The sequence below is a fragment of the Gastrolobium bilobum genome, unplaced genomic scaffold (assembly GCF_033153095.1).
Source record: "Gastrolobium bilobum isolate Gb01-03AN ecotype WA unplaced genomic scaffold, APGP_CSIRO_Gbil_v1 utg762, whole genome shotgun sequence".
Classification (NCBI taxonomy): Eukaryota; Viridiplantae; Streptophyta; class Magnoliopsida; order Fabales; family Fabaceae; genus Gastrolobium; species Gastrolobium bilobum.
In genome coordinates, this window is record NW_026899802.1 from 484,780 (window position 1) to 510,508 (window position 25,729).

The 25,729-nt window shown below is 32.3% G+C and overlaps 1 protein-coding gene across 1 annotated transcript; it reads left to right on the plus strand.

Moving 5' to 3' along the window:
* Positions 1-13,346: 13,346 nt before the first annotated feature.
* LOC133293648 (protein DETOXIFICATION 56-like) lies at positions 13,347-14,879 on the plus strand. The gene has a single exon (XM_061492235.1). The coding sequence runs from the start codon at positions 13,347-13,349 to the stop codon at positions 14,877-14,879; it is 1,533 nt and encodes a 510-aa protein (XP_061348219.1).
* Positions 14,880-25,729: the final 10,850 nt, after the last annotated feature.

Below are 25,729 nucleotides of genomic sequence, written 5' to 3' on the forward strand. Positions count from 1 at the left end.
ATCCGGTCATGATAGGTAGCGTGTGCTTCACACAATCATGATACATGATTGTGGTATGCAGCGTGTGTTTAACACATGACCATTTTAGTAGACCCACAAATTACTCGCAAAATAAAAGAATTCTCTTAGGAAATTTTCTTACTAATTGTCTTGATTTTAAACTTCAAAAATAATCAATTTGATTATTTTAGATTTTACCAAAATCATAATAATTAAATTAATTTTTGAAATTAATATAACCATTAATCTAGATTTTGTTTCCAAAATCATAATAATCATAATTTTATTTTACCGGAATATTTAAAATCAAAAACTACGCGAATAAACTATCATACTAGTCGGTAATGACATAATAATAAATATGCACGTATGACATGTGATCATGCAGCAATATGGCACCTTCCTATCCTATATGACATGTTATCGCAAATATTATGTTAACCGCACATATAATTCATATCATTCAATAAAAGCATTAAATAATAAATCCTAATTACTTTAATCCATGGCCTTCCTATTTTTTTTAACTAAAAAAATAAAAAAAAATATTACAACTTTGGAATTCAACTTTCGCCTAGCCCATAGTATCTATCTCAAGCCCCTTTAGGGTTTCCATGGGCCCAAAAGCCAAAAGACCCAATCCTTTGGCGAGAAACCCTAGGACGCGAAAGAGGAACCCTAGCCGTCAGGTCTGCCGCACCGTCACCCGAAGTCAAATCAGGTCGAAACTCCAGGGGAAGGACCACCACATAGAGACGAGTGCAAAGCCGTCGGAACCACCCAAAAAGGTGGTCGGACGCTCCCTCACTCTCCCATTCTTTGCCGGAGAGTGGAGGCCACTCTCAGACGCTTGTGGAGGCGCGTGGAGGAGCGTGAAGGCTCCGATGGAGGCGATCCACCAACCTTTACGTTCGTCTTTCCGTCCTCTTTCCAACCATATATAGATCGTCCCATTCTGAGATCGGGAAGTCCTCGAAAAGTCTCCGACAGTGCTGACTGCGCATCTTCCTCGCGGTTTCTCGATCTTGAACTTTTACAAAATATTGGAAAAATACACAGAAATTCCGAAAATAAATAAAAAATAGCAAGGAGGAAACCTAATCTTATGAGATTAGCTTCCTTGTTACAAATCGAGAAATACACGAGAGACCCTAACCATGGATTAAAGCATTTTTACCGATTAAAATCTAAACTTTTATGAAAACGAACTATAAAGAATTAAAACATGAGTTTCAATAACATATACAGAATAAATGTGCCATATTTTCAAAATCACAAAAATAAATCAATAAATCAAAGCTGATCTAAATCCCCATCACAATCCGGCTTTGATATCAATTGAAGGTATATCATCGCGGAAGCGCATCGTACCGATGCGATGAGGAATGAAGAACACTGCTTTGATTACCTGAGATGAAGCAGCGAGCGTGACAATTTCTCACGTTCTGTTCTCCTCCTCAAGCCTCATGATCTGCAGCAACGCACCAAGAACGGTCGCAATTCCGCTCTACGGTTGATCTTCCAGGCTATGACTTAAGGGGATCAGGGAGTTGTGTGGGCAACCGTTCAGATGATGAACGTCTGCCTCTTTGATCTGTTTCTGATGTCTGTAACCCTTTTAGGCACAAGGGAGAAAAGAGTGTTTATATACTCTGCCCAATCCAAAACTAACCCTAAGCTTCATGGTTAAAATTGGACTTTGGGCTCACTCTCACTAAAGTTATTGGGCTTAAGTGAAAAGAGTATATTAAACCCAACAAATACAAAAACAATATTTTTTGTTCCTAACCCATGTTCGAAGTATTCACGTTAACAAAATTCTTAATTACCAGTTATGATATAAAAGCAGTTCCTATAGAATCTTCCTAATTCTGGTGGGCGTGGGTGATGATAAACTGAGAGGAACCTTAAAGGTTTATACTCTATTATTTGATTATGAGAATTTTCTTTGCATATAATATGGTTTCACAGATTTCTAAGTTACTACAATCTGTTAGTTACTTGTTGTTTATTGTGTTTGTGAGGTGGGTTTTCTTTTTGCTATCTCGACATTGCATCTGGACGAGGAACTTAACTCCAATTTTTTTGAACTTGTCTTACGCAATACCTGCTGGCTGCTGCTTTGAATTCAAACCAACTCCACCCGCGGGCGCGCGCTGCGCCCGCTTATTCATGCTGACTGCTGCTTCGAATACCCCAACCAATGAATAAAAAGAATATGGAAAGTTATTTTCTATTTTATTCACAAAATTTTAAAATATTATTTTATTAATTTTAAATAAATTGTTAAATTATAAGATCACTGTTGATAACCAATTTGTCCAAATAATTTTTGAACCTGGTATCATTCCTTTTTGGGTAGTAGTTTATATTTATTAAATGGGATTGTAGTTTGTCCTTTAACATGACACCATCAAATTTCCTACACACACAACATTTTGTGGGACCCACACTTTTTAAAACAAAAAAAAATTAAAAAAGTTAAGGCACGCAAAACGAATCTCTATAACATTACACAATCACTTTTCCTACAACATAACTCTTATAAAACCCTTATTAAATTTATAAAATTAATGTTAAAAATTATAACAAAAAAGAATGTGCACACCCAATTTTTTAATCATGATAAATTAAAATTTTTTTTATAGATATTTTATTAAGAAAAATTCAGAAAATCATTTTATTTTATGATATTTTGTTTGATCATCGTTTCACAAAATAATTTCCTAAAAAATTAGAATGTCAATATGTTTTTTTCATATGACATATTGTGGAGCTTGAATTCATTTCATAGAAAATAGCTATTTAGCCATAATAATTTATACTCTTGAATAATATGCAACATAAAATAGGATAAATAGAAAAATAAAATAAAAAATTTCTTAATAATAAGGGAAAAATTAATTAATTTTAGAGATAACTCTAAATCAAAAGGTAACAAATTTTATGATGCACAGCACACTAAATTAATAATGGCCCGTCACAAGATGCCACTACATCCCCCATCTTCAAATTTTCAGTGTAACGACGAGGGAGTTATGGGAAAGAGTGACCATTTTGTTATGTTTGGCAAAAAAATTTATCAAATTGTCACGTCAACAATAAATTTTGTCAAAATGTCCCGCGGCATATTTCTCTACATTGTGTAGCGAAATATGTTTGCAAATAATTCGCTACACAGTGTAGCGAAATATGCCATGTCAGGATGCACAGTCAGCAAAAAATGACTCGTGTCAAGTAGGCAGAATTCAAGCATAATTCGCTACACAGTGTAGTGAATTTCTGCCTGCTTGACACGTGTCATTTTTGCTGACTGTGTATTCCAGTGTTTTAAAACTCGGATCGGTCATCGAACCGGTCGAGGTACTGGGTCACTGGTTCAACCGGGTTGAACCGGTTTTATTGTTCACATATTAAAAATATAAAAATATTACTTATATTAATAAAAATTAATATAAGAAAACTATCAATGAGCTTCAAGAAATAAATTGGTTTTCAATGATAGCAAATATTATATACTTCTAAGCTTCTAGCTCTAGACCGTATCCTAATATTGGATTAAACCATGCAATATAAGTTAAATGCACTTTTTGTGCTTGACATGATACGGATAAATTAAATCATGATAACAAATAGTATGCATGAAATATACACTATAAGAAAAAAGTGTCCACCGTTCAGATGAGATTATGAGACCATCAGTGTTTATCACCACTTAACTTCATGAGATCATTATAAGATGCAACTAAATTACATAAACGATACTACACTAATCTAAAATACCTTATTATTTTCACCTTACTTTTAATCATATTCATCATAAAATATGAATATAATTTAATTCAAGAGTTCTTATCAACAAAAAAAAAAAAATTACCAAAAAAAAAAAAAAAGGAAAAACCGGTTTAACCCGAGTCAACCGGGTCGCCGAGTCGCCGGGTTTCGGCCGGGTCAACCGGTCCAATCCCGGCTGACTGCATAACCGGTCCAACTACCCGCTCGGACCGGGGAACCCACCGGGTCACCGAGTCCCGGGTCGACCCGGCCGGTCCGAGCTGGGTTTTAAAACACTGGTGTATTCTGACATGGCATATTTCGTTATACTATGTAGTGAATTATTTGTAAATATTTTTCGCTACACAGTGTAATGAAATATGCTGCGTGATATTTTGATAAAATCGATTGTTGACGTAGCAATTTAGTAAATTTTTTTGTCAAAACCTGACAAAATAATGATTGTTCCAAATTATGGCATGCTGCTAGCTGGTGACGGTAATATATGGTGGTGCTGTAAAATAATAAATACCCCTTTCCTACCCCATAATTAACTAACCCTTTTTTTATTAGAAGATTCACAATATTTTAAGGTGGCCAAATTAAATGCATCACTTTATTTTTTAAGAAAAATATAATTGTGCCTACGGCTGCGATGACGTCATCATTTTGTTATGTCAAGAAATGTCAGGGAGACTTTTTTATTGACTTGACGAAAAACGTGTTAAAATTATATTCTAATAAAAAAAAAGGAAAAATGTAAAGTTCTATCATTTTAAATGAGAGAAAGAAATAGATAAAAGAGAAGAGAGAGTGAATAAAAAAATATAAAGGTGTGAATTCTACCTCTTTCTTTGTGAAAGTGAAAGAATATAAGTTGTGTCATTTAAAAGTACAAATATTTTTGAGAAAAGATATTGTGACAACCAAGTTATGTTACTACCAAGTGACTACCAATCAATCTTACCGTTAGACGATTATATTGATCCAACGGTTATATCTATTTCCATCTTTGTATGGTCATGATTCCTCAAATTTAATACTTTATATTTATTTTCACCTTTGTATGGTTATGATTTTTCATATTTAATGCTTTTACTTTAAATATGGGGAATTATGACCATACAAAGATAGAAATAAATATAACCGTTGGATCAACATAATCAATCTAACGGTGAGATTGATTGATAGTCACTTGATAGTAACAGAACTTGGTTGTCACAATATCTTTCCCCAATATTTTTTCCTAAAATTTTTTTTTAGAACATTAGGTTCATCAATATTTACTCCACTTCCTTAATATATTTTCTTTTAATATGTTAATTGGCAGACACATTTGAATCTTGGATTTTGTACCACATCTAACCTTCTTCCGTGAAGGACAGCGTGAGGACCCTCTGTAGTAATGCAAATGCCGTTTGATAAGAAACAAGAATATTATGTCAAGAAGAGTTAGTTGATAATTTCCAAAAAAATAAATAAATTAGTTTATGTTATGGCCTTATGGGTTAAGAAATCCAATATGTTGAAAACACTATTTGGATTGCAGCGATTTTGTTGATTGAAGTACGCCTTGTTTTGCATATCCTTTCCAACCCCTTTATGAATATTGAAGCATAGAGGTGTTTAGTACAAAAGAAAAAAAGATTGTACCGAAAAAATAATTTTGTTGGAATATGATGAAAAAATATTTTTTCTGGAATAAAATATAAAAATGTGTTTGGTTGACTAAAATTTGTCCCGAGAATATTTGGGTAATATATTGAGTTGATATTTGGTTGATTGTAAAATAATAGTATGAATGTGAAATTATTTTACAAAAATAATCCCACCTTTACTTTTTCATTTAAAAAAGCAGGATTAATTTGGTCCACATTATTTTGCTTACTTTTTTACTTTCCGGACCAAAAAATATACCAACTTATTCATGGAGTTTCTAAGAATGTGTCCGTACAACGCTTTACACATTAACCATAAAAACCAGGCAAACATTTTACCCGAGCAAGTTTAGCTTTTATTGCAACTAAACATGGATTTCACATTCTTCCTACCATATTTTTCAAGGAATTCAAAAAAAAAATATGGGTACCAAACTAGTGTTTGGTATATGAGATTTTTTTTTTTTACCAGGAACAGAAATTTGTCAGGAACATGGTGGGAAAAATTTGTTGACTGGTAAGTTAAGAAAATGTGTTTGGTAGGATAAATTTTTTTCAGGAAAATTGAGATAAATTTATTGATGTTATGTTTGGTTGATAGTAAAAAAATAATGCAAAATATTAACCAATTACGAAACTATCCATGAAAATAATAGAAGTTTGGATAGGACTGAATAAAGTAGGAGTGTTTTGGTCTTTAAAATTTTTTATCAGGTTCCTCCATAATGAGTAGTTTTATTTACCATGTTCTCATAGGTCATCTTCATGTGGCAAACTATGTGTAAAAAAATTTGATGGGTTCAAAAGTTTTCAACCCCTATTTTAACAAAACCTCCTACCAAACATGGGTAGCTTTTTTACCCAACCCCACTTTCCAAAACAATTTTTTTTTTGTATCCTACCAAACACTTAAATTTCTGTTCCTGACAAATTTACTTAATTGCCCCAATCCCCACTTTCACTACTGGAGTTGCATAATATATCATTCCTCTCTCCAATTAACCACATTGTCACCACCTCACACCTTCAGCAGTATTTCACACTTTGAAAGCAAGAACATTTGGACATTTGCATATACTCATTCACTCATTGTAGTATTGTACCATATTTTAGGGGCTTCCTCTCTCTCTCTTTTTCTTTTTTGGTAAGCACGTCATCCTCTCTCTTTATTCCAACTGCCAACTTAGAATTTTCAATGATTATGGAATGGACCTATCATCTGACATGAAATATAAATCAACAATAGTAAAATAGTGCATTATAAAATGGGGGCAGAATATATTTATCACCAAAATAGTTTATCACATTTACAAATAATTTAATTATCATTGATTTTCGTCAATTTAACGGTTATAATTTATTGGATCGCATTTATTAATTAATTATTAATTTTCAATAAATTCAATAAATTATAACCGTTAGATTGACGGAAAACAACGGTGATTAGGTTGGTTGTAAATGTGGTAAACTATTTTGGTGGTAAGTACTAAGTATATCCTTTCCCTATAAAATGATGAGTTAGAAAAAAAAATGTTAATTTATATATAGAGAACGGATCCACTTACCACCAAAAAAGTTTATCACTCTTACAACCAACTTAATCATCATTGATTTTCATAAATCAAACGGTTATAATTTATCAGAAATTAATAATATTTATTGAGTCACACTTATTAATTAATTATTAATTTTCAATAAATTATAACATTCGATTAACGAAAATATTAATTAAGTTGGTTGTAAAAATCGTAAACTTTTTTGTGGGAAGTATATCGACCCATATATATATATATATATATATATATATATATATATATATATATATATATATATATGGGACAAGATCATCACACCGGTGTAAGAATAATAAATCTTACCCCGAATCTTAACCTTTGATTTTCTGCATCTAACGGTTAAGATTTACACCGGTGTAAGTTGATCTTATCCCATATATATATATATATATATATATATATATATATATATATATATATATATATATATAGAAATCTATATATGTGTGCTTAATTTTAAAACGCCTTATTCATAAAATTCAGGTCTTCTCCAGTATCACCTGACAAGCACGATATATTACGATTATAAATTCACATCAGAGAAACAAAAGTTGAAAGTTGAAACGGATATAATTTCTTTTACTTTATGTACAAAATTTTAGAGAGAATGGATCGGATTCTAAACCAAGCTAATCCTAATTGATTTGAAAGTGTTATATACATATATTAGTAAGGAAATATTAAATATTACCCAAACAAGACAACCTCTATATTCATCTTGATCGGTCCAATATCTATTGGGCTAGATCACACATAGTTGAATTTGATGATGTTGATAAAAGAGGAGGAAAAGAAGAAATTGAGCCAGATAGAGATTGTGTATGGTAGATGACTGGGTAAGTGTTTAAATGGTTTAGAGAGAGAAACTAATCAAGACGAAAAGTGGACAACCAGAGGTAAGGGATGATATAATAGTTCAGTAATTCCAGTATTGAGACATAGATGATCATCTTCTTGGTTGAATGTCCAATGTCTCTGTATTTATAGTAGAGGAGTATCTTAGTTTATGCCGTCTTTTATAGCAACAGTCATTTTTATTGGTTGAGAGTGGCAGCCTAATAACTATTTGTTAGACTATGTCACAGGTGGACATGCCTTCAAGTTACATCTCTAAATGATGTAGATAAAAGTCTATTCCTAGAAAATAGTCGTGGTATATTCGAAACTGAATATTGCTGCTTTTTCAAGTTTTTCCAAAGTTGCTTTCCTGTGTCAAAATACTGAATATAAGGCTGCAACTGCATATCAATTGTGTTGTGGATCTAGCTATTAAGCATCGAATTGCATTGTGTCCAAGCAAAAGACTAACCGACTTCACTTTCTGGAGGTTTTTTTACATCACCACTGATAAATCTAAGTTTGTTCTTAGCTTTGAGGGTATTTTTCATGGCATTAGTCCACGGCTTTTTGACCCTTATAACCCTTTACTAATAATTAATTACCAAATTGACCTTCATTATAAACTATTTCAAAAATTTAACCCCCTCAAAAAACAAAACACCAATCTGCCCCTGTTTGACCGTTGACCACCAAGCCTACCCGGGTACACCCCTCCCTACCCGGGTATTTTTTGAAATTTTTTGTATACCCGGGTAGGGAGGGGTGTATCCGGGTATTGTTCTTGATTTTTTGAATTATTTACCCGGGTAAAGATGAGTGTACCCGGGTAACTCTTCTTCTTATTAACCCACAATGATTCAAACACGTATTGTGCCAATGCCTGCGGTTCCTCGAAAGCATTTTTAGATAAGTTAATTAGGTAGATGCTTAGTAAAAAAAAAAAAGTAAAGAAATGAACACTAACGTTGTTCATGGAAACCATAAAGAACGAGAAACATAGAACGTGTGGCAAGTAATTAAGAAATGAATCACTAATCACTAAAATAAAGAACATTTACCCGGGTACACTCATCTCTACCCGGGTAAATAATTCAAGCAATCAAGAACAATACCCGGGTACACTCCTCCCTACCCGGGTATACAAAAAATTTCAAAAAATACCCGGGTAGGGAGGGGTGTACCCGGGTAGGCTTAGTGGTCAACGGTCAAACAGGGGCAGATTGGTGTTATGTTTTTGAGGGGGGTTAAATTTTTGAAATAGTTTATAATGAAGGTCAATTTAGTAATTATTTATTAGTAAAAGGTTATAAGGGTCAAAAAGCCATTAGTTCACACATCATAATTTGTTTCTCCCCTCAGCACCACGTTGGTCAACAGAATATCTGATCCATCTGCATTGCTCAGATAGAAGGTTGATCGCTGGTCAGAAATTGCCAGCTTCTTTGTGATACCGGTCCCTTGTGAGTTTGCGTCGGACATGGCTTCATTCCTCGCTTAGAGCTTAGAGTTGTTAGCGGAAGTCTAGCTTTGATACCAAGATAAAAGCTGGTATTTACACTCTTACTCATTTCATTGAAATGTTGCCCATAAATAGACTCAAAATTACAAATTACAAATAAATTTGAATTGCCGACAATATGTAACTAACTCGTAAAATTGTACCTCCTAATAAAACGTAATCAGCTCCTATTAAATATAAAACACAATCAACTCCTATTATATACAAAACAAACGCAATCAGCTCCTATTAATTACAAAATGAAATCAACTCCTATGATATTAAATTCAAAATTCAAAATATGTAACAGCAACGTAACCTCCAATAGATGTGTTTGCAACGAGCATGTGATGGCATGTACGTAACTATTGAATCTCCTGGAGGTCCATTTATTCTAAGCAGCTAATCTCGCCATATTCCCAATTGTCTAGTCTTATTTAGGGGTGTGCAAAAAAACTGGTTCACTTGCCCTGTCCTTGATCCGACCTTGACCTGACCCATAAATACCTATATTTTTTGAACTGGTTTAAATACTGACCCACTTTTATTTGGGTCAGTTGTAGACCTGACTAGTTTTAATATTGACCCATTGACCCAAACATTGACCCATACCCATTATGTGAAAAAAAAAACACAATTACATTAAAAGAAAAGTTTTAACGTAAAACAATTACGTCAAAATTTTTTACGAAAAATATTTCCATAAAAAAATTCCGCAAAAATTTTTGACGAAAAATATTTTCATCAAAATTGGTGTCTAAACATATTTCTGTAAAAAAATTTGACGGAATATTTTTTTTGTCAAATTATTTTACGGAATCTAAATTTCGTCAAAATATTTCACAACAAAATATATTCATCAAAATTTTTGACAAAACACATTTCCATTGAAATTTTTTGTCGAAAAAAATTTCATCAAAATTCTTTATAGATTTCAAATTCCGGCGGAAGTTTTTGACGGAAACATTTTCGTTAAACTTTTTGACAAAAAAATTTTTGTTTAAATTTTTAGAGAAACACATTCCTATCGAAAATTTTTGACTGAATATTTTCGTCAAGTTTTTTGATAAAATACATTTCCATCAAAATTTTCAACGGAATACATTTCTGTAAAAAAAATTCGTAAAATTTTTTGACAAAAAATATTTCGATAAAAAATTTTGACGAAAAAAATATTCAGTCAAAATTCTTTAGAGAATCTAAATTTCGTCAAAAGTTTCGAATGAAACATTTCCCTTAAAACAATTTTCATCGAAAATTTCGACGAAACACATTTGCATCAAAAAAATTTGACGGAAAAAAATTTCATCCAAATTCTTTACAGATTTCAAATTTCGGCGAAATTTTTCGACGAAATTTTTTTTGTTAAACTTTATGACAAAAAAAAAATATATTCGTCGATATTTTTAGCGAAACACATTTCCATCAAAAAAATTTAACTAAATATTTTTGTCATGTTTTTTGATAAAAAATATTTCATCAAAATAACGGAACATATTTCTGTATAAAAAAATTCGTAAAAATTTTTGACAAAAAAAATTTGATAAAAAAATATTTTTTCAAAATCCTTTAGAGAATCTAAATTTCGTCGAAAGTTTCAGATGAATCATTTCCCTCGAAACAATTTTCGTCAGAACACAGTCCCATCGAAATTTTGAACGAAAAACATTCTGTCAAAATTTTTGACAGAATTCTTTTTTCGTTTAAAACATTTGATGGAAGAAATCATTTTCGTCAAATTTTTTGACAGAAATTAAATTTCGATAGAATTTATTTTTGTAAAAAATTTCATTAGAGAACAAATTTCGTCGCTTTTCGACAAAAAGTATTCCGACGAAAAAATAATTTTGTGACGAAATTTTCGTCGTTTGCAACGTAAAAATTTCGACGAAATTTTGTGAGGAAACCAAGTCAAAAACGGGTCAGGTCAGATTTGACCCACTTCAGAAACCAAATCAGACCCACTTCAAAAACCAAGTCAGGTCAGATCCGACCCGGTTCTGAACTAGTTCAACAAAATCCAAACCAAATCAGGCCTGACTTGGATCAAATTAAAGCGGATCGAGTCAAAATACCTGACCTATAGAAACCAAATTGGATCGAGTCGGACAAAAACCTGACCCAACCTGACCCATGCACAGCTCTAGTCTTATTGGCACAACAAGTGTTGGTGCTCTAGTTATGTGCGGAATGAATGCGTTTACTTCTAGGTTAAAAATTGACTTGGCCTTTCTTGGACTTGGCTTCTATCTCGCATAGGAAGATCCAGATCACATCTCATCTCAATGCTTTATTACCAGAAAGGAAAAAAATAAAGTTACTCTTTAAAATTTCTTCACAACCACAACAGAAGCATATAAGCCATTTATGAAACTGCTTGAATTCCTCATAGCTCAGAATCTGGCATCCATTTTAGGCTACCCTGGCACTGGCAGGCTATGCACATGCTTAAGGACCACCATATGTTACCGATCTTAGCCTTCCACAGTTTTAACTTCCCTGTAAACATCATGTAAGCGTATGTTAGGGGCATATATCCCTTTATGGTACTGTTCTATTGTGTTTATCCTTTTGTGTTTTTTTTCGTGTGACACATTAGGGCTATGATTGATAGAAAAGATGAAACTTAAAAATGGAAGTGAAAATGGATTAAATAGTAATAAAAACTAAAAGAGTTTAAAATAACTACTTCAAATTTGCCAGGTATGAGTGAAAAGTAAAGCAAGTAAAAGAACATGATAAAATCATATTAAAGTAATCCCTCCCTTATTCCCAGTTCATTTTCACTTTACGAAATAAGTGATTTAAAAAATTTTGTAAACTCAGCGCATTTTAAGTAATTTTGTGTTCTTTGAAATGAATATGGAATAATGTTCACATCACATTTTACACCTACTCGTTTCCAGATTTGCTGATCATACTCTGAATAGGTTTCCATAAATTGAATTACATAGTACATGAAATCAAGAACAGGGAGACAGCCATATCTTACATTGATGACGAGCCACAACTGATGGTTCGCAGGGTGAAGGGATTTTCACTTTTTGCACTTTGGAATTCGTCCGTTATGGTTTTCATACCAGTTTTATGGGAAAAATAAAAAGTTGCCAGTTTCATTTTTTGGTGAAATCCCTTTTGCATTTTATTTTGTTTAACTTTGTTTACAATTACAATTAGTGTAAACGTAGGTAGCATTTTATTTTATTTTGCTTAATCAATGATCTCGATATGCTGCTATATTAAGACTTAAGGAGAGCTCGAGATTTCGAGTGGTTTATGCCATAAAAAAGAAAAAGAAAAACTTGAATTTTTGGGTTGACCTGGTTCCTTTATATGGTATCAGAGCGTCCTTATCATGAGGTCACGAACTTGATCGTCATCACTTTCCACTTTCTAATGAAATTAAGTTAGCACAAGATAAAAAAAATAAGTTGTGCAATATCCATGCTTTAAGCCCAAAAAGATGTGTTAATAGAATAACATAAAAACATTGAAATCTCATCATTTAACAACTCGAACTATTAGGTGAGGTGATTGTTTGTTATATATGTAAATCTACTGTGCTCTATTATCTTTAATTCCACTTCTTTTGATAGATTCAAAATATATGTATCACTTTTTAACGAGATGTTATTTCATTCTATAAATAAAATCCACATGTTATGTTATTTGCCATTTTAACAGATCTCCCAAAACGTTACAGCAATTTCTTTTTTTACTCGAGAGTTAGGACCATTTAGTTAGACCCCAAAATTACAAGGTCTTTTACTCCACGGAACTTTCAATAACTATTATATGGTTCATCAGATCTTTCACCAAAGCCTCTTCTTCAATTGGAAGCCACCTGGTAAGCTGATACGGCCAATCTATTTCTCCTTATAAAACAACTCCCACTGGATCACGAAACTCATACACTCAACCGTAACCAAACTCATATAAAGGGAAAGAATTACGTAAGTGGAAACTTTGCAACAATCCCACCAAAACATTATCTCAGCAAAAATGTCATCACCATCAAAACTAGAAGAGAACCTAAGCATAAACGATAAGACTAACCGACAACCTTCATCTCCTCCACCATCACATACTCAAAAATGCCTTGCAAATAAAGCGAAGATGTTTCTTGCAGAGCTAAGAGTTCAAAGAGGAATAGCCCTTCCACTGGTGGCCATGAACTTGCTTTGGTTTGCCAAGACAGCCATCACAACAGCTTTTCTGGGTCGAATGGGGGAACTCAGCTTAGCCGGTGGCGCACTCGGGTTCACTTTTGCCAATGTCACTGGCTTCTCTGTCTTGAACGGTCTATGCGGTGCCATGGAACCTATCTGTGGACAAGCACATGGTGCTAAAAACTTCAAGCTCCTTCACAAGACCCTTCTCATGACAACCTTATTGTTGATATTGGTAACAATTCCCATATCTTTCTTGTGGCTTAGTGTTGACAAGATTTTGATTCGTTTTGGCCAACAACATGATATCTCAGTTGTGGCAAGGACCTATCTTTGTTATCTCATACCTGATTTGTTAATCACCTCATTCCTCTGTCCCTTAAAAGCCTACTTGAGTTCTCAATGCATTACTCTTCCTACCATGTTTAGTTCTGCTTTAGCACTAGCCATTCACATACCCGTTAACATACTACTCTCCAAGGCCATGGGACTCAGAGGAGTTTCAATGGCGGTTTGGATAACTGATTTGATAGTTGTGGTTCTGTTGGCCACATACGTTGTAATTCTGGAAAGTAGAAATGGAAGCGGATGGAAGGAAGGAGGGTGGTGGGATCATAGCTTCATGGAATGGATTAGGTTGTTCAAGCTTTGTGGGTTGTGTTGCCTCAACACGTGCCTCGAGTGGTGGTGTTATGAGATTATAGTTTTGCTTACTGGCCACTTGGCAAATGCCAAGGAAGAATTGGGAGTTCTAGCTATTGTGTTAAACTTTGACTATTTGCTTTTCTCAGTGATGCTATCTCTAGCCACTTGTGTTTCAACCCGTGTCTCAAATGAGCTTGGCGCGAACCAACCTGGTCATGCTTATAGATCAGCATGTGTGTCTCTGGCTGTGGCCTTTCTCTCAGGTTGCATTGGAAGCTCGGTGATGGTGGCTGCGAGGGGGGTTTGGGGTGCCTTGTTCACCCATGACAGGGGAATTATTGAGGGAGTAAAGAAGACAATGTTGTTAATGGCTCTTATGGAAGTGTTTAATTTTCCAGTTACAGTTTGTGGAGGCATAGTGCGAGGGACTGCTCGACCTTGGTTAGGCATGTATGCTAATCTTGGTGGATTCTATTTCCTGGCCCTCCCATTGGCTGTGGTTTTTGCCTTCAAGCTTCGCTTGGGACTTGTTGGACTCTTCATTGGACTCTTGGTTGGTGTTGTTACCTGCTTGATTTTGTTATTATCATTTATTGCGAGAATAAATTGGGTCGAAGAAGCTACCAAGGCACAAACTTTAGTCTCTGTCGCACAGGCACAGGAAGTTCCCAAAAATGACGTAAATGAATGTATTGAAGCCCATGAAAATGATCAAGTATGAAAGTGTGTTAGATTATCTCTATGCAACCCCATAGTTAGGGATGTTTCCTGACTATCATTGGAATGGTAAACCCCATAGTTATTTGTCATTGTAGTAACGAATGTACTGAGACTTCACAGATTTGCAAACTAGAAGATTAATGCATTTTGAATCAGTAGGTAGCACCGCCGCTGATCTATCAATTTTATGATTGTATCTAATGATCATTGCACTTAAGAGTAAAACTATTTTGTTCATACATCTAAAAGCAAAACATCAATCATCAGTAAACCCAAGTTTAGAAATTATTACCTCTCATAATCAATTTTGACCACATATATTTCGCATAGCAGGATTACCTCCAAAAATGCAAAGTTTCCCAAAGTCCCTTGTTGAATGTTTAGCAACCACTTAGCCCAAGTAGCCCAAAAGCACAACAGTCCAAATTCATATTCTTATTTTATTTTCTTTTAATATTCTCTTGTACCTTATCCACCAAAAAGTGTCTTTGCTTGTAATTATGGAAGTGTAAGGCTGCATACAACGATTGTCTTCACCTTACACTCGCTAGTCAAGTTTAACGGAGAGTGATTTTTTATTTTTTTTCCTAATTCTGGTACCTTATGCTAGTTTCATTTTTTAATCTCTGTTAGCAATTCTGTTACAGAATTTTCTTCACAACATTTCATTACTATAACTCCCCTAAAAACTAGGACTTCTGTAACATGATTGCAGCATAAGACAAGCACCATCAACACCAAAGGATGATGCAACTGAAGCCTAGCCAATGCTAAGTCAGTGACATCACATAGTATGCTATATACGAAAGTGCAATTTATATGAAATAAAACAGAGGGTTAGTACGGCAGCAAAAAGAATACCTAGAACTTAGATCCTCCTATGGCCAAGAGCAATGAACTTGAATTTCACAAGTTACAAACGGTGTCGTTGGGCCTCACCCTTTTCATTTTATTTTTTTGTCAAAAAAGTTGGACTTTGAAGTCTCAGCCAACCTTAAATTAATGGCTTAAGTTATGTTGTGTTTGGTGAGACGATTGGGCTGAAAAGTTGAGGCTTTGTCATGGGTTGCCAACAAAATGAATTCAATACCATTGAATAGCATAGATTTCACAATTCAAAATAAAGGTTAGGCTAAGAGTAGGAGAGCTCAGACGGTGAGCACCTACGTGGTCTATTCGTCTATGCAACATTACAAGAAAAATCCACACTGAAGAGATGAGTGCATGGAAAATTGTTCTACTTGACATTTGTTAATATCACTGGTTCAATTTCATAATGGGATTTCAATTTTCTCAGAAAAGAAAGCCTTTACCATATTCAAAGTTAAGCCAACTTACGAAAATTGGGTGAGGCTAGAATGAGTATAATATTTTAAAAATAAGTTTAAAATTTTATATTAAAAACATTATAACACAAAAACAAATTGCTTGATTTTGATATGTGAAATTAATAAAAGATTTTGAACATTAATTTATTATCATAGTCAAACTACTTTAACGATGTAATAACATAAAATCGATAATGTAAAAATCTTTATAATAAGAATAAACTAAAATTAAGTTACAAAAGAGATTATTTTTTTATGCATCATTAATGTATTTTTATTTTTATTTTTTTTAGAATATCACTGAATCATTTGTTGACTCTACTCTATAAGAGATTGAGCTCTCACTCATCTAACTGTTATCATGTTCAAATCTTTTTAATAATTTATGGAAACATGAATTTATAATAATGTAAAAGAGTTTTGTAAAAAAATTATTAAAACCATATTGAAATACATCTATTCAATCCAAAGCTACAATAGAGAAACAGCCAAAATATGAATTCATTGTTTGTTTGGTAATTTTATAATTGTTAGGTAATAGAGTATCTTACTGCTGAAATATAGCTAAAAAAAATATTAATTTTTAAGATAATGTTAACTACATCAATTGGCCAAGTAAGTGTAAGTGAAAGTCTCTCCATGCAATTGTAACGGTGACTAGTTGAATAACCACTATAAATTGAATTATTTTTTTATACATGAACAATATAATTAACTTACTCTTAATTCCACTAGTTAAAATATAAATGAATACGCCAATTGAAGTGATACATAAGATTTAGGTGAAAAATCCAATCAGAAAAACCATGGATAGGATCAAAGATGATTTTTATTATGTAGAAAAAATTATAACCTCTCTCTAAATATAAGCGAAGAACAATATCACTCACTCTTATACTATGAGAATTCCCTCAAAATCACTCAAGAGACACTTGAGTTTTCTCACTAAGATGTGGGATTTTTGGGATGAATAAAAAACGATCAACAAGCATCATAGGGTGTTGCCATACATCAGAAAATTGGTTTCCTTTTTCTTTCTTTCTTTTTTTAACTTTTCGTAAGTATACAATGCACTACATGTGCAAATTGAAAAGAAAGCGAGGCCGCCAAATCAACTGTATAGATATTTGGGGATTGTTTGAAATCAATTTTCAAAAATAATTTTTTGATTTTCAGAACAAAAAAAACTATTTAGTAAGATCTGTTTTGTAATAAAAAATTTAAAAATTGTAATTATTTTTTTGTTTTTAGAAATCAAATTTAGATAATGTGTAGGTTGTTTTTGTTTTATGTTTTTGTTTTTAACTTTTAAAAAAATAAATATAGAAAACAATTGTTTCCATAATTATTCTACAAAACAGTTTTAAAATTTAAAAAATCAAAACACAATCAAATAGACCATTGATTTTTAGCCACTAAAAATGACGTTTAGACGGTCATGCCTTTTAGGAGACACCTCTATTTTTTAAGAGAAAATATTTAATTGAGCTCATTTTAAATTGAATGAATAAAAGTATATTTATTTTAAAATTCTAATAGTTTAATATTATGATATATCTTAAATTAAATTAAAATAAGTATACAATGAGTTATTCATTTTAACTATTAAATAACATTATCACCTCTAACCATGTAAAAACGAGTGGTCGGCAAAAATAAAAGTGGCAACTTGGGTTGATGTATTTGCATCAACACGAAAATGATTTGTTAATTATATAGGTTAACCTAATACGGTATGAATAATTCATCAATTTTACTTTTTGAATAAATAAAATAAAGTAAATGGGAATAAATATATAATTTCATAGTTGTTTAATTCAAAGAGATTAATTATGGATCGATACGAATACAACACGGAATGGAATACCTCTAACACGGGTACAATACGATTTTTATCGGATTACTTTTAATCAATACGTAAATAAATCCATATTAATATGAATATGAAAATTCCAGATTATACTCCGTGTTGAAAATTACCACCCAAACAAAATGATCCATACGCATTTAATAAAGAAGTAAATGCGGTGTTGACAACAATTGTGATGGAAAAATGAAATGAGTTCAGCCAATACATGTTAGTTACCATATCTTAAGTGCCAGACAAAAATAATGCTGCTACATGCTTTCTCAGATTTTTTATGTTTGTCTACTCAAATTCATTTGATGGATAAGTTTTTAGTTACAAGATGTCTATCATATTCATATTTATGTCAGAATCTAAAATCACCTACTCTTACCATTTCAATTAAATTCACGTGGCAAAATCCTATAGCACTTTAATATCATAACAGCTGGAGATTTTTGTTTTCATTTAAAGTATGTTTTTGGTGGCTAAAAGCTGAGCTGTAACCTGTAAATCAAGAAAGATGGGTTAGTCTAATTTTAAGAGGTAGGTGCAGGAGATTTTCAGTGAGTGAACCACATAAGCAACAACCAAATTAACACGAATGACCCAAGGCCTACTCAAGAGCTCAAACAATTTTTCCTAAAAAATAAGAACCCTCCCCTTTGGGCCAAATAACAAGGGCAAAGGCAAAATGGGAAAAGAAATGAACAACAAACAATGCTTAACTTTGCGGCTTCGAAATCATCGGAAGCAGAAAGCAAAATCACACTGTACAAGCGGAAGAGAAGTCAATTATCCAAGCTGGACCCAAGTTCACTTTCCAAACACACAATAAAAACACGATGATCGATCCAACGTACCAAATTTTTTTATGGATGTAAAAGCTGATATGGACACTGGAATGGGATAGCCCCATTATGCCAAGATATTATGCTTCTCTCCCCTGATCCCAAATAACCTATTGGTAGCTAGCAGCAACTGCACTAGGGATTTAGGTAGTTTGATGAAGTTACAGATTCCAATCTCAGTGTTATTGTGTAATATATATATATATATATATATATATATATATATATATATATATGGGAAATGCATCCATCCTGTTGTTAGGAAAAAAAAATTGTCCTGTAAATACAATATTTTAGAAGAGAGAAAATGATAAAAGGAGAGAGAAAACACAATGCATGGGGCCCATAGAAAATTGTCTCCGTAGGGAATTTTTTTTTCCTATGACTGTACCGATATATTACCCTTTATATATATATATATATATATATATATATATATATGGGTTTATCATTTCTCAAATTGTCGGAGATAATTTTATCTTCGGCTAATAAATCATAACCATAAAAAGATGGATCAATAGTAATGAAGGAAAAGAGAATCATAACCATTCAAAGGTGAATCAATTAATATAAGGAAATAAATAAACAAAACGACGTAATTTTAGCACGGCCGGAGATAAACTTATCTCAAGTTGTCGGAGAAATATTTTTTCCTATATATATATATATATATATATATATATATATATATATATATATATATATGGGGCAGGATCATCTTACACCGGTATAAGAATAATAAGTCTTACACCAAATCTTAACTGTTGATTTTCTGCATCTAACGGTTAAGATTTATTAGGTCGCACTCATTAATTAATTTTTAATTCCGAATAAATTCCAACTGTTGGATGCACGGAAAACAACGGTTAAGATTTGGTGTAAGATTTATTATTCCGACACCGGTGTAAGTTGATCTTATCCCTATATATATATATGGTTAGGGTCATTTTATACCAGTGTAAGTTACACTCTTAATTTTGTCCACTGATCCCATTTATATCTAAGGGCTCAACCAGTGTAAGAATATTCTGCTATATATATATATATATATATATATATATATATAGGGAAAACATTTTCTCATGTTGCATGAGAATTCAATTCTCATGTCGTGACCCTTCGATTTGCGTGCAAAGCTTTTTTTTTTTTTTAATAAATGTGGGACCCACCACTAGTTGAGTCACAACATAAGAATTGAATTCTTATGCAACATGAGAAAATCAAACCCTATATATATATATATATATATATATATATATATATATATATATATGGCTTACAATAGCGCGACAACTTTAATGCATGTGTTAAATTTCTTAATTATAACATTAAATGATGCCTCCCTCTTCTTATTATTTATTTTTTTTTGAAAAAAACTACAGACATCTCCAATAATCTCATGCATTTTTTTTTTTGGTAAACGTAATCTCATGTATTTGATTAATATTAATATTGAGTAAATAAATCATTTTATTTAATTTTACTAATTTTATTATTTTATCATTTAATCAGTTTAATTTTAAAATTTAAATCTAATCCAATTCAAAACACTGAAAACAGTTTGAATTGGATCCATTCTTTTTCTTTTTCTTTTTGTAGATACAAACTTATCAATGATATCGAGAAATAAAGAAAAATCAAATATAATGCATGAGATGAAACTCGGAATTGTAATATAGTTTAAGTATAACTTTCATAGTTTTATGAATTAAATTTTTTGGCTAAGACAAAAGTTGTATTACTCTTATCTTTTTTAGTTTGCACACTTTATATTTGTAAATTTAATTCAAAATCTCCAACAATTGATTAAAATTGTTACAAACAAAATTATAGTCATAATTCTAATTTTGTGTTCGTTAGTCAAAAAATAAAATAAAAAACTCAAGAAATTAATATACGCATATATCTACACGTACGCATAAGTTGATTTAGATATTGATTTAATCAGCTTTCAAAAATGAAATCGAAAATTATTTAAATCTAATTAAAATTTAATTTAGTTTTTTTTTTAAAATTTGTATTTTCTATTGAATTAGATGTATGCACGAGTATCCCTATATGTGATACAAAACACGGCTTCACATTTTTTAAAGTGAATAAATAAAGACGTTTTAATCATTTGTTTAAATTACAATATTTAAAAACAAATATGTTAGACAATTTCGCTTTAAAACAACTTTATTCTAACAATGTGTCGGTGCAAAACCATCATGTCATCTTGAAAAACGGGGGGGGGGGGGGGGGGGGGGGGGGGAAACAACGACATGAAAGCCTACCTTGTCACTGCCGCTCACCATCTTGAAGTTTTGCTCCCACTTGTGATTCATGTACTCTTTGTTTCCGTATTTACTAGCAGTGCTGTTTCTTAGTTGGCAAACTACTAGTATTTATGGGAAACTTACTCACACAGATATTTTGTTTAATATTAATATATAAAATTCTGTAAGTTAAGTTAAAAAATTATCTATATTTGTAAAAATGCATTAATATATGTCATCTGTTAAATGAAATATCCACAAGTGATGTCTGTTATTTTAAAAGTTTTGAATACTTACTTGTAAAATATGTGAAAGAATTATAGTTATATTACAAAAAAAGGGAATAAGCATTATTTTTATACTTTCTTTTGGTAAATTTTAATACTTTCAAAATATACGATAGATAGCATTGATCATACTGGTTTATCGAAACATTAAATTGGTTCTTTCATAGATCGATTTCATAATTTTACAGATTAATTCGATGACATAAATATATATATTATATTATATAATTAATTAATAAATTTATGAATATATGATCAATCCGTCTCATGGTAAATAAATATTTCCTGATGAAAAAGTAAGCCCATAACAATAATTGTTGTAATTTTGGAAACTCTTTTCTCAAACAATAACCAGATTCGCATAACAAGAAAGGTTAAAGAAATAATAAAGAGACAGAACACCAGCATTTACAGGTTCAGAAACTCAGTATTAGTGAGTTTCCTACGTCCTGGGGTCTAATGAGGGTTAAACACCCTCTGATATCACACTTTATTCAGATATCAAGAATCACAGAAAGAGTTATGGTACACTGATACAATGACAGAAAATTAAGCATATGGAGAAACCATAAAAGACAACAGAATCAACAAGAGCTACAACTTGAAACGAATAAAAACATCAAGCATAACAGATCTGTAAACAAAAGTAAATCAGAGCTCAAATAGTGGAGTAGACATCACCAATCTTCACAAAACAGTAGAGAAAACGTTGTTCCTCTTCCTGAACCTCCAAGCCCAACCACCGTGAGCTTCACCAGTCCTTCTTGAAGATTTCCCTCTCCACCGTATGAGCACCAAACAAGATTGTGCACCGATCAAACGAATCGCCTTGTTGAGCTGAACAAGGTTCTCCAAAACAGCATGTAGAGATACTCACTCTACAAGCCAGATTTTACCAATCTCTCACTCTCACAAAACCCTAATCGAAGAGCTTTTCAAGAACATGACAAGAGCAAGAGAGAGAAAAACTAATTCAGTATATCAGCCAAAAACCACGCGTTTTGTATCAGCCTCAGTCACAAAAGGTTAATAAAACCCTTTTATTGTAAAACGTCACCGTTTCATTAATTGATTAGTAACAACAAACAATAGTAACAGAAGCTGATCCAAGTCATGAGATAAAAAGGGCCTCCAACTAATATAATAGAGCATCAGCCCAATAAAATGAATGAGTCAAAAAAAAGCCCAGTACATTTAGAGAAATATATACAACAATATTTGAACAAATTCTAATGAATTTTGTTCTTAAGCTTACTACATATTTAAATAAATTATTATACGTTTATTTTTTTCCTTTCGGATAGGCGCAAAATTTCAAAGACAAAGGGCTTGTTTTAGTTTTATTTTCAAAAATAATTTTTTGATTTTAAGAAGAAGAAAAAAACCTGTTTCATTAGGCTTATTTTATAAAATAGTTATAAAAATTATAATTATTTTTTAGTTTTTAGAGAAAACATATTTGAGTTATTTTTATTTTGTATTTTGACTTTTAACTTTTAAAATAAAAAAAAATATATTAAAATATTTATTTCATAATTTCATTAACAATTTTACAAAACAGTTTTAAGAATTAAAAAATCAGAATAAAATTAAACATACCCAAAATCTTTTGTTTTCAAGGTTTATATATGTGAGAGTAGAAAAGCACTCGGAGGATTACCAAAAAAAAGAAAAGGAAAGCACTCGAGAAAGACTTAACAATCATAGATTGGGTTTACGATTGCAAACGGGTTAATTATAGGCTCAGCAAATGAGAATAACGCTAGATCTATACTTATAATATTTTTTGTGTTTTAATACATATCAATCAGTGTTCAAAGTTTTAACGGATCGGACCAATTTTTTTTTCCAAGAATTACGACTTTTAGAAATTAAACTATTATTATCTGGGCAAGTTAATTCTTGAGCCCTAATTGAATCGCCATTAAACCAACTATAAGAACTTTGGCAGACACCATCCCAAAAGTTAATTTAAAGAGTGAGAGTGTTCAAGGCTAAAGGCCATATTAGTTGCCCACATAATCAATGTGGGACTATATATCTCAACACGCTCCCTCACGCAAGAGCCCTTTGGACTAGAAGCGTGAAATTGCGCAGGCCTAATTTTTGGTTTACTTGTGAAAATCGAACTTGTGACCTTTTAATCACTCAAGCTCTGGTACCATGTAAATAACCTTGAGAGACACCATCCCAAAAGTTAACTCAAAAGATGAGAGTGTCCAAGACTTTATAAATACTACATTAGTTGTTCACGTAATCAATGTGTAACACTCTCGTGAGTAATGAGTTAGACATCGTCTTATATTTGCTTAAATTTTATAATTTAGTTATAATTTGTCCAACGTCATTTTTGTCACACACATACTTTTTCGAATTTACGCATACACTAGGTGTGAGCAGGCGTATATGCAAGAAGCATTATCAATTGAAAATGAATACTAAGCGGAAGGATATTTTACTAATGGCGGTCAAATTAGGGAATGTAGCCTGCTAAGCTAGAAAGTGGAAACCAAAACACATCCAAATTCAGAGGAAAAGCAAAGTTTTTTTTTTTTTTTTTTGTAAATGAAAAGCAAAGTTTTGGGTTTTGATCAAAATAATAATCCCGTTTTCGAATTTGGCGCCAGAGAGAGACTTAACGGTCAAAAAGTGCCGCGAAGGGAGGGGAGACCCAAGAAAATGGCGGGACTTACGAAGAAAATAAGCAAGATGGAAACGACGAGAGAGAAAAGGTAGGCCCCAACAAGTCCCACCTCTGAGTTGTCAACAACGTGGCACCACTCACGCGAGGTTCTCTCATCTTCGTACTTTGCTCTATGGTGACTGCTAAAAGACGCGCTCACGCTGTGGCTACCATTTTCGAATCATTCATGTGGATTTGCCCCCCCAACATCCTCTGTTTCTCTCTCTCCCTCTCTGCTTTTCATTTTTTTTTCAATTTTCAAACAACAGGGCCCATGCAACTTTTTAGCTCCGTATCTTTGAGGATAATAAACGGTTTTCCCGCCACACCTTCAAAACAATCCTCACTCCCTCCTTCACGTGATTGGACGGCCGTTTGTCTCTAGCAAAGCCATCCTTGCGTGCCGGCTAACGGCGTTAAGAGACGGCTACTGCTGGCGCGGGACGTTTGTTTTCATGACGTGCTAGGGTTGCATGTGACATGAGACAGTGAGCCCCATCCTCGTGGGTCCCCCTCCTTGTGCCTCTTGGAGAACAATATTGATGGAAATCACTCTTTTGTCTGACACGTGTTGGAAGATTCACAAAACACCGTTAGAGGAGAGCATGATTTTAAATCTGATACCCTCGAGGTGCCTCCGCGACTGCCTTATTATTTATTAGTCATGCGTGTGTGCGTATATTATTCGCAACCATTACAATTATACATTTTCGATATAGTTATTATAATTAATTATGAAATAACAGTAGCTAATGAATTATAATTAAGCGGCAGACATATTTGGTATCGTTTCTAGAAAAATGATTTAAGAATGGTGTGATTTACACGCATTTTAACCCTTCGTTCGGTTGATATGAAAAAAAAGTAATTGAAATAAGAATTCTAAACAGAAAACTTTTATTTGTTTCTATTTTTTTTTCTTTAACCAAATAAGAAAATGCTTCAAAGTTAAAATATTTTTTCTCTTAAATCTTGCTTTCTGTATGAACATAGGTTAAATGAGGGGTTTGTTAATATAATAATATAATTAAAATTATTTGGTTCTTCAAATAAGGGAAAAACTACTCTTAAGTTGTATAAGAGTAGTTTTATCTCCTATAAACAAATCGAAAATTGTGATATTTTTTGTTGTTGTAAATGACAGATCACATCACATGTGTGTTTATAACATGAAAAATCTTCTCTCATGCAATATGAAATTAGATCAACCCAATAAATAAATATGAGTTTTGCAATGTGAGTAACCTCTTCAAATGTTAGAAGTTTGAGTTTACAGGGTAGACGGAAAAGTCAGGATTAATCTTAAATAAAATAATATAGAGAAACCTAAAAAGATTAAGAATACAAGTTACATGCAAAGTTTATTATTAATTTTTTGTTTTATTTTCTTCTCCTTACTCGATATATAGATGAGAGATCAATCTCTCGAAATATAATCAGGTATCGAAGTCAAGGACTTCTCCTATTTTATATTTTTTTGTTCACATGAATTTAATTTAATTTTACAATTCACATGATAAAGTCTGATCCTAATTTATTGTTATAACATGCATGTTATAAAATATATTTAATTATAAAACAAATATATTCATCATTAT

Coding starts and splice junctions, on each gene's coding strand:
- LOC133293648 (XM_061492235.1), top strand. CDS start 13,347: ATGTCATCACCATCAAAACTAGAAGAGAACCTAAGCATAAACGATAAG.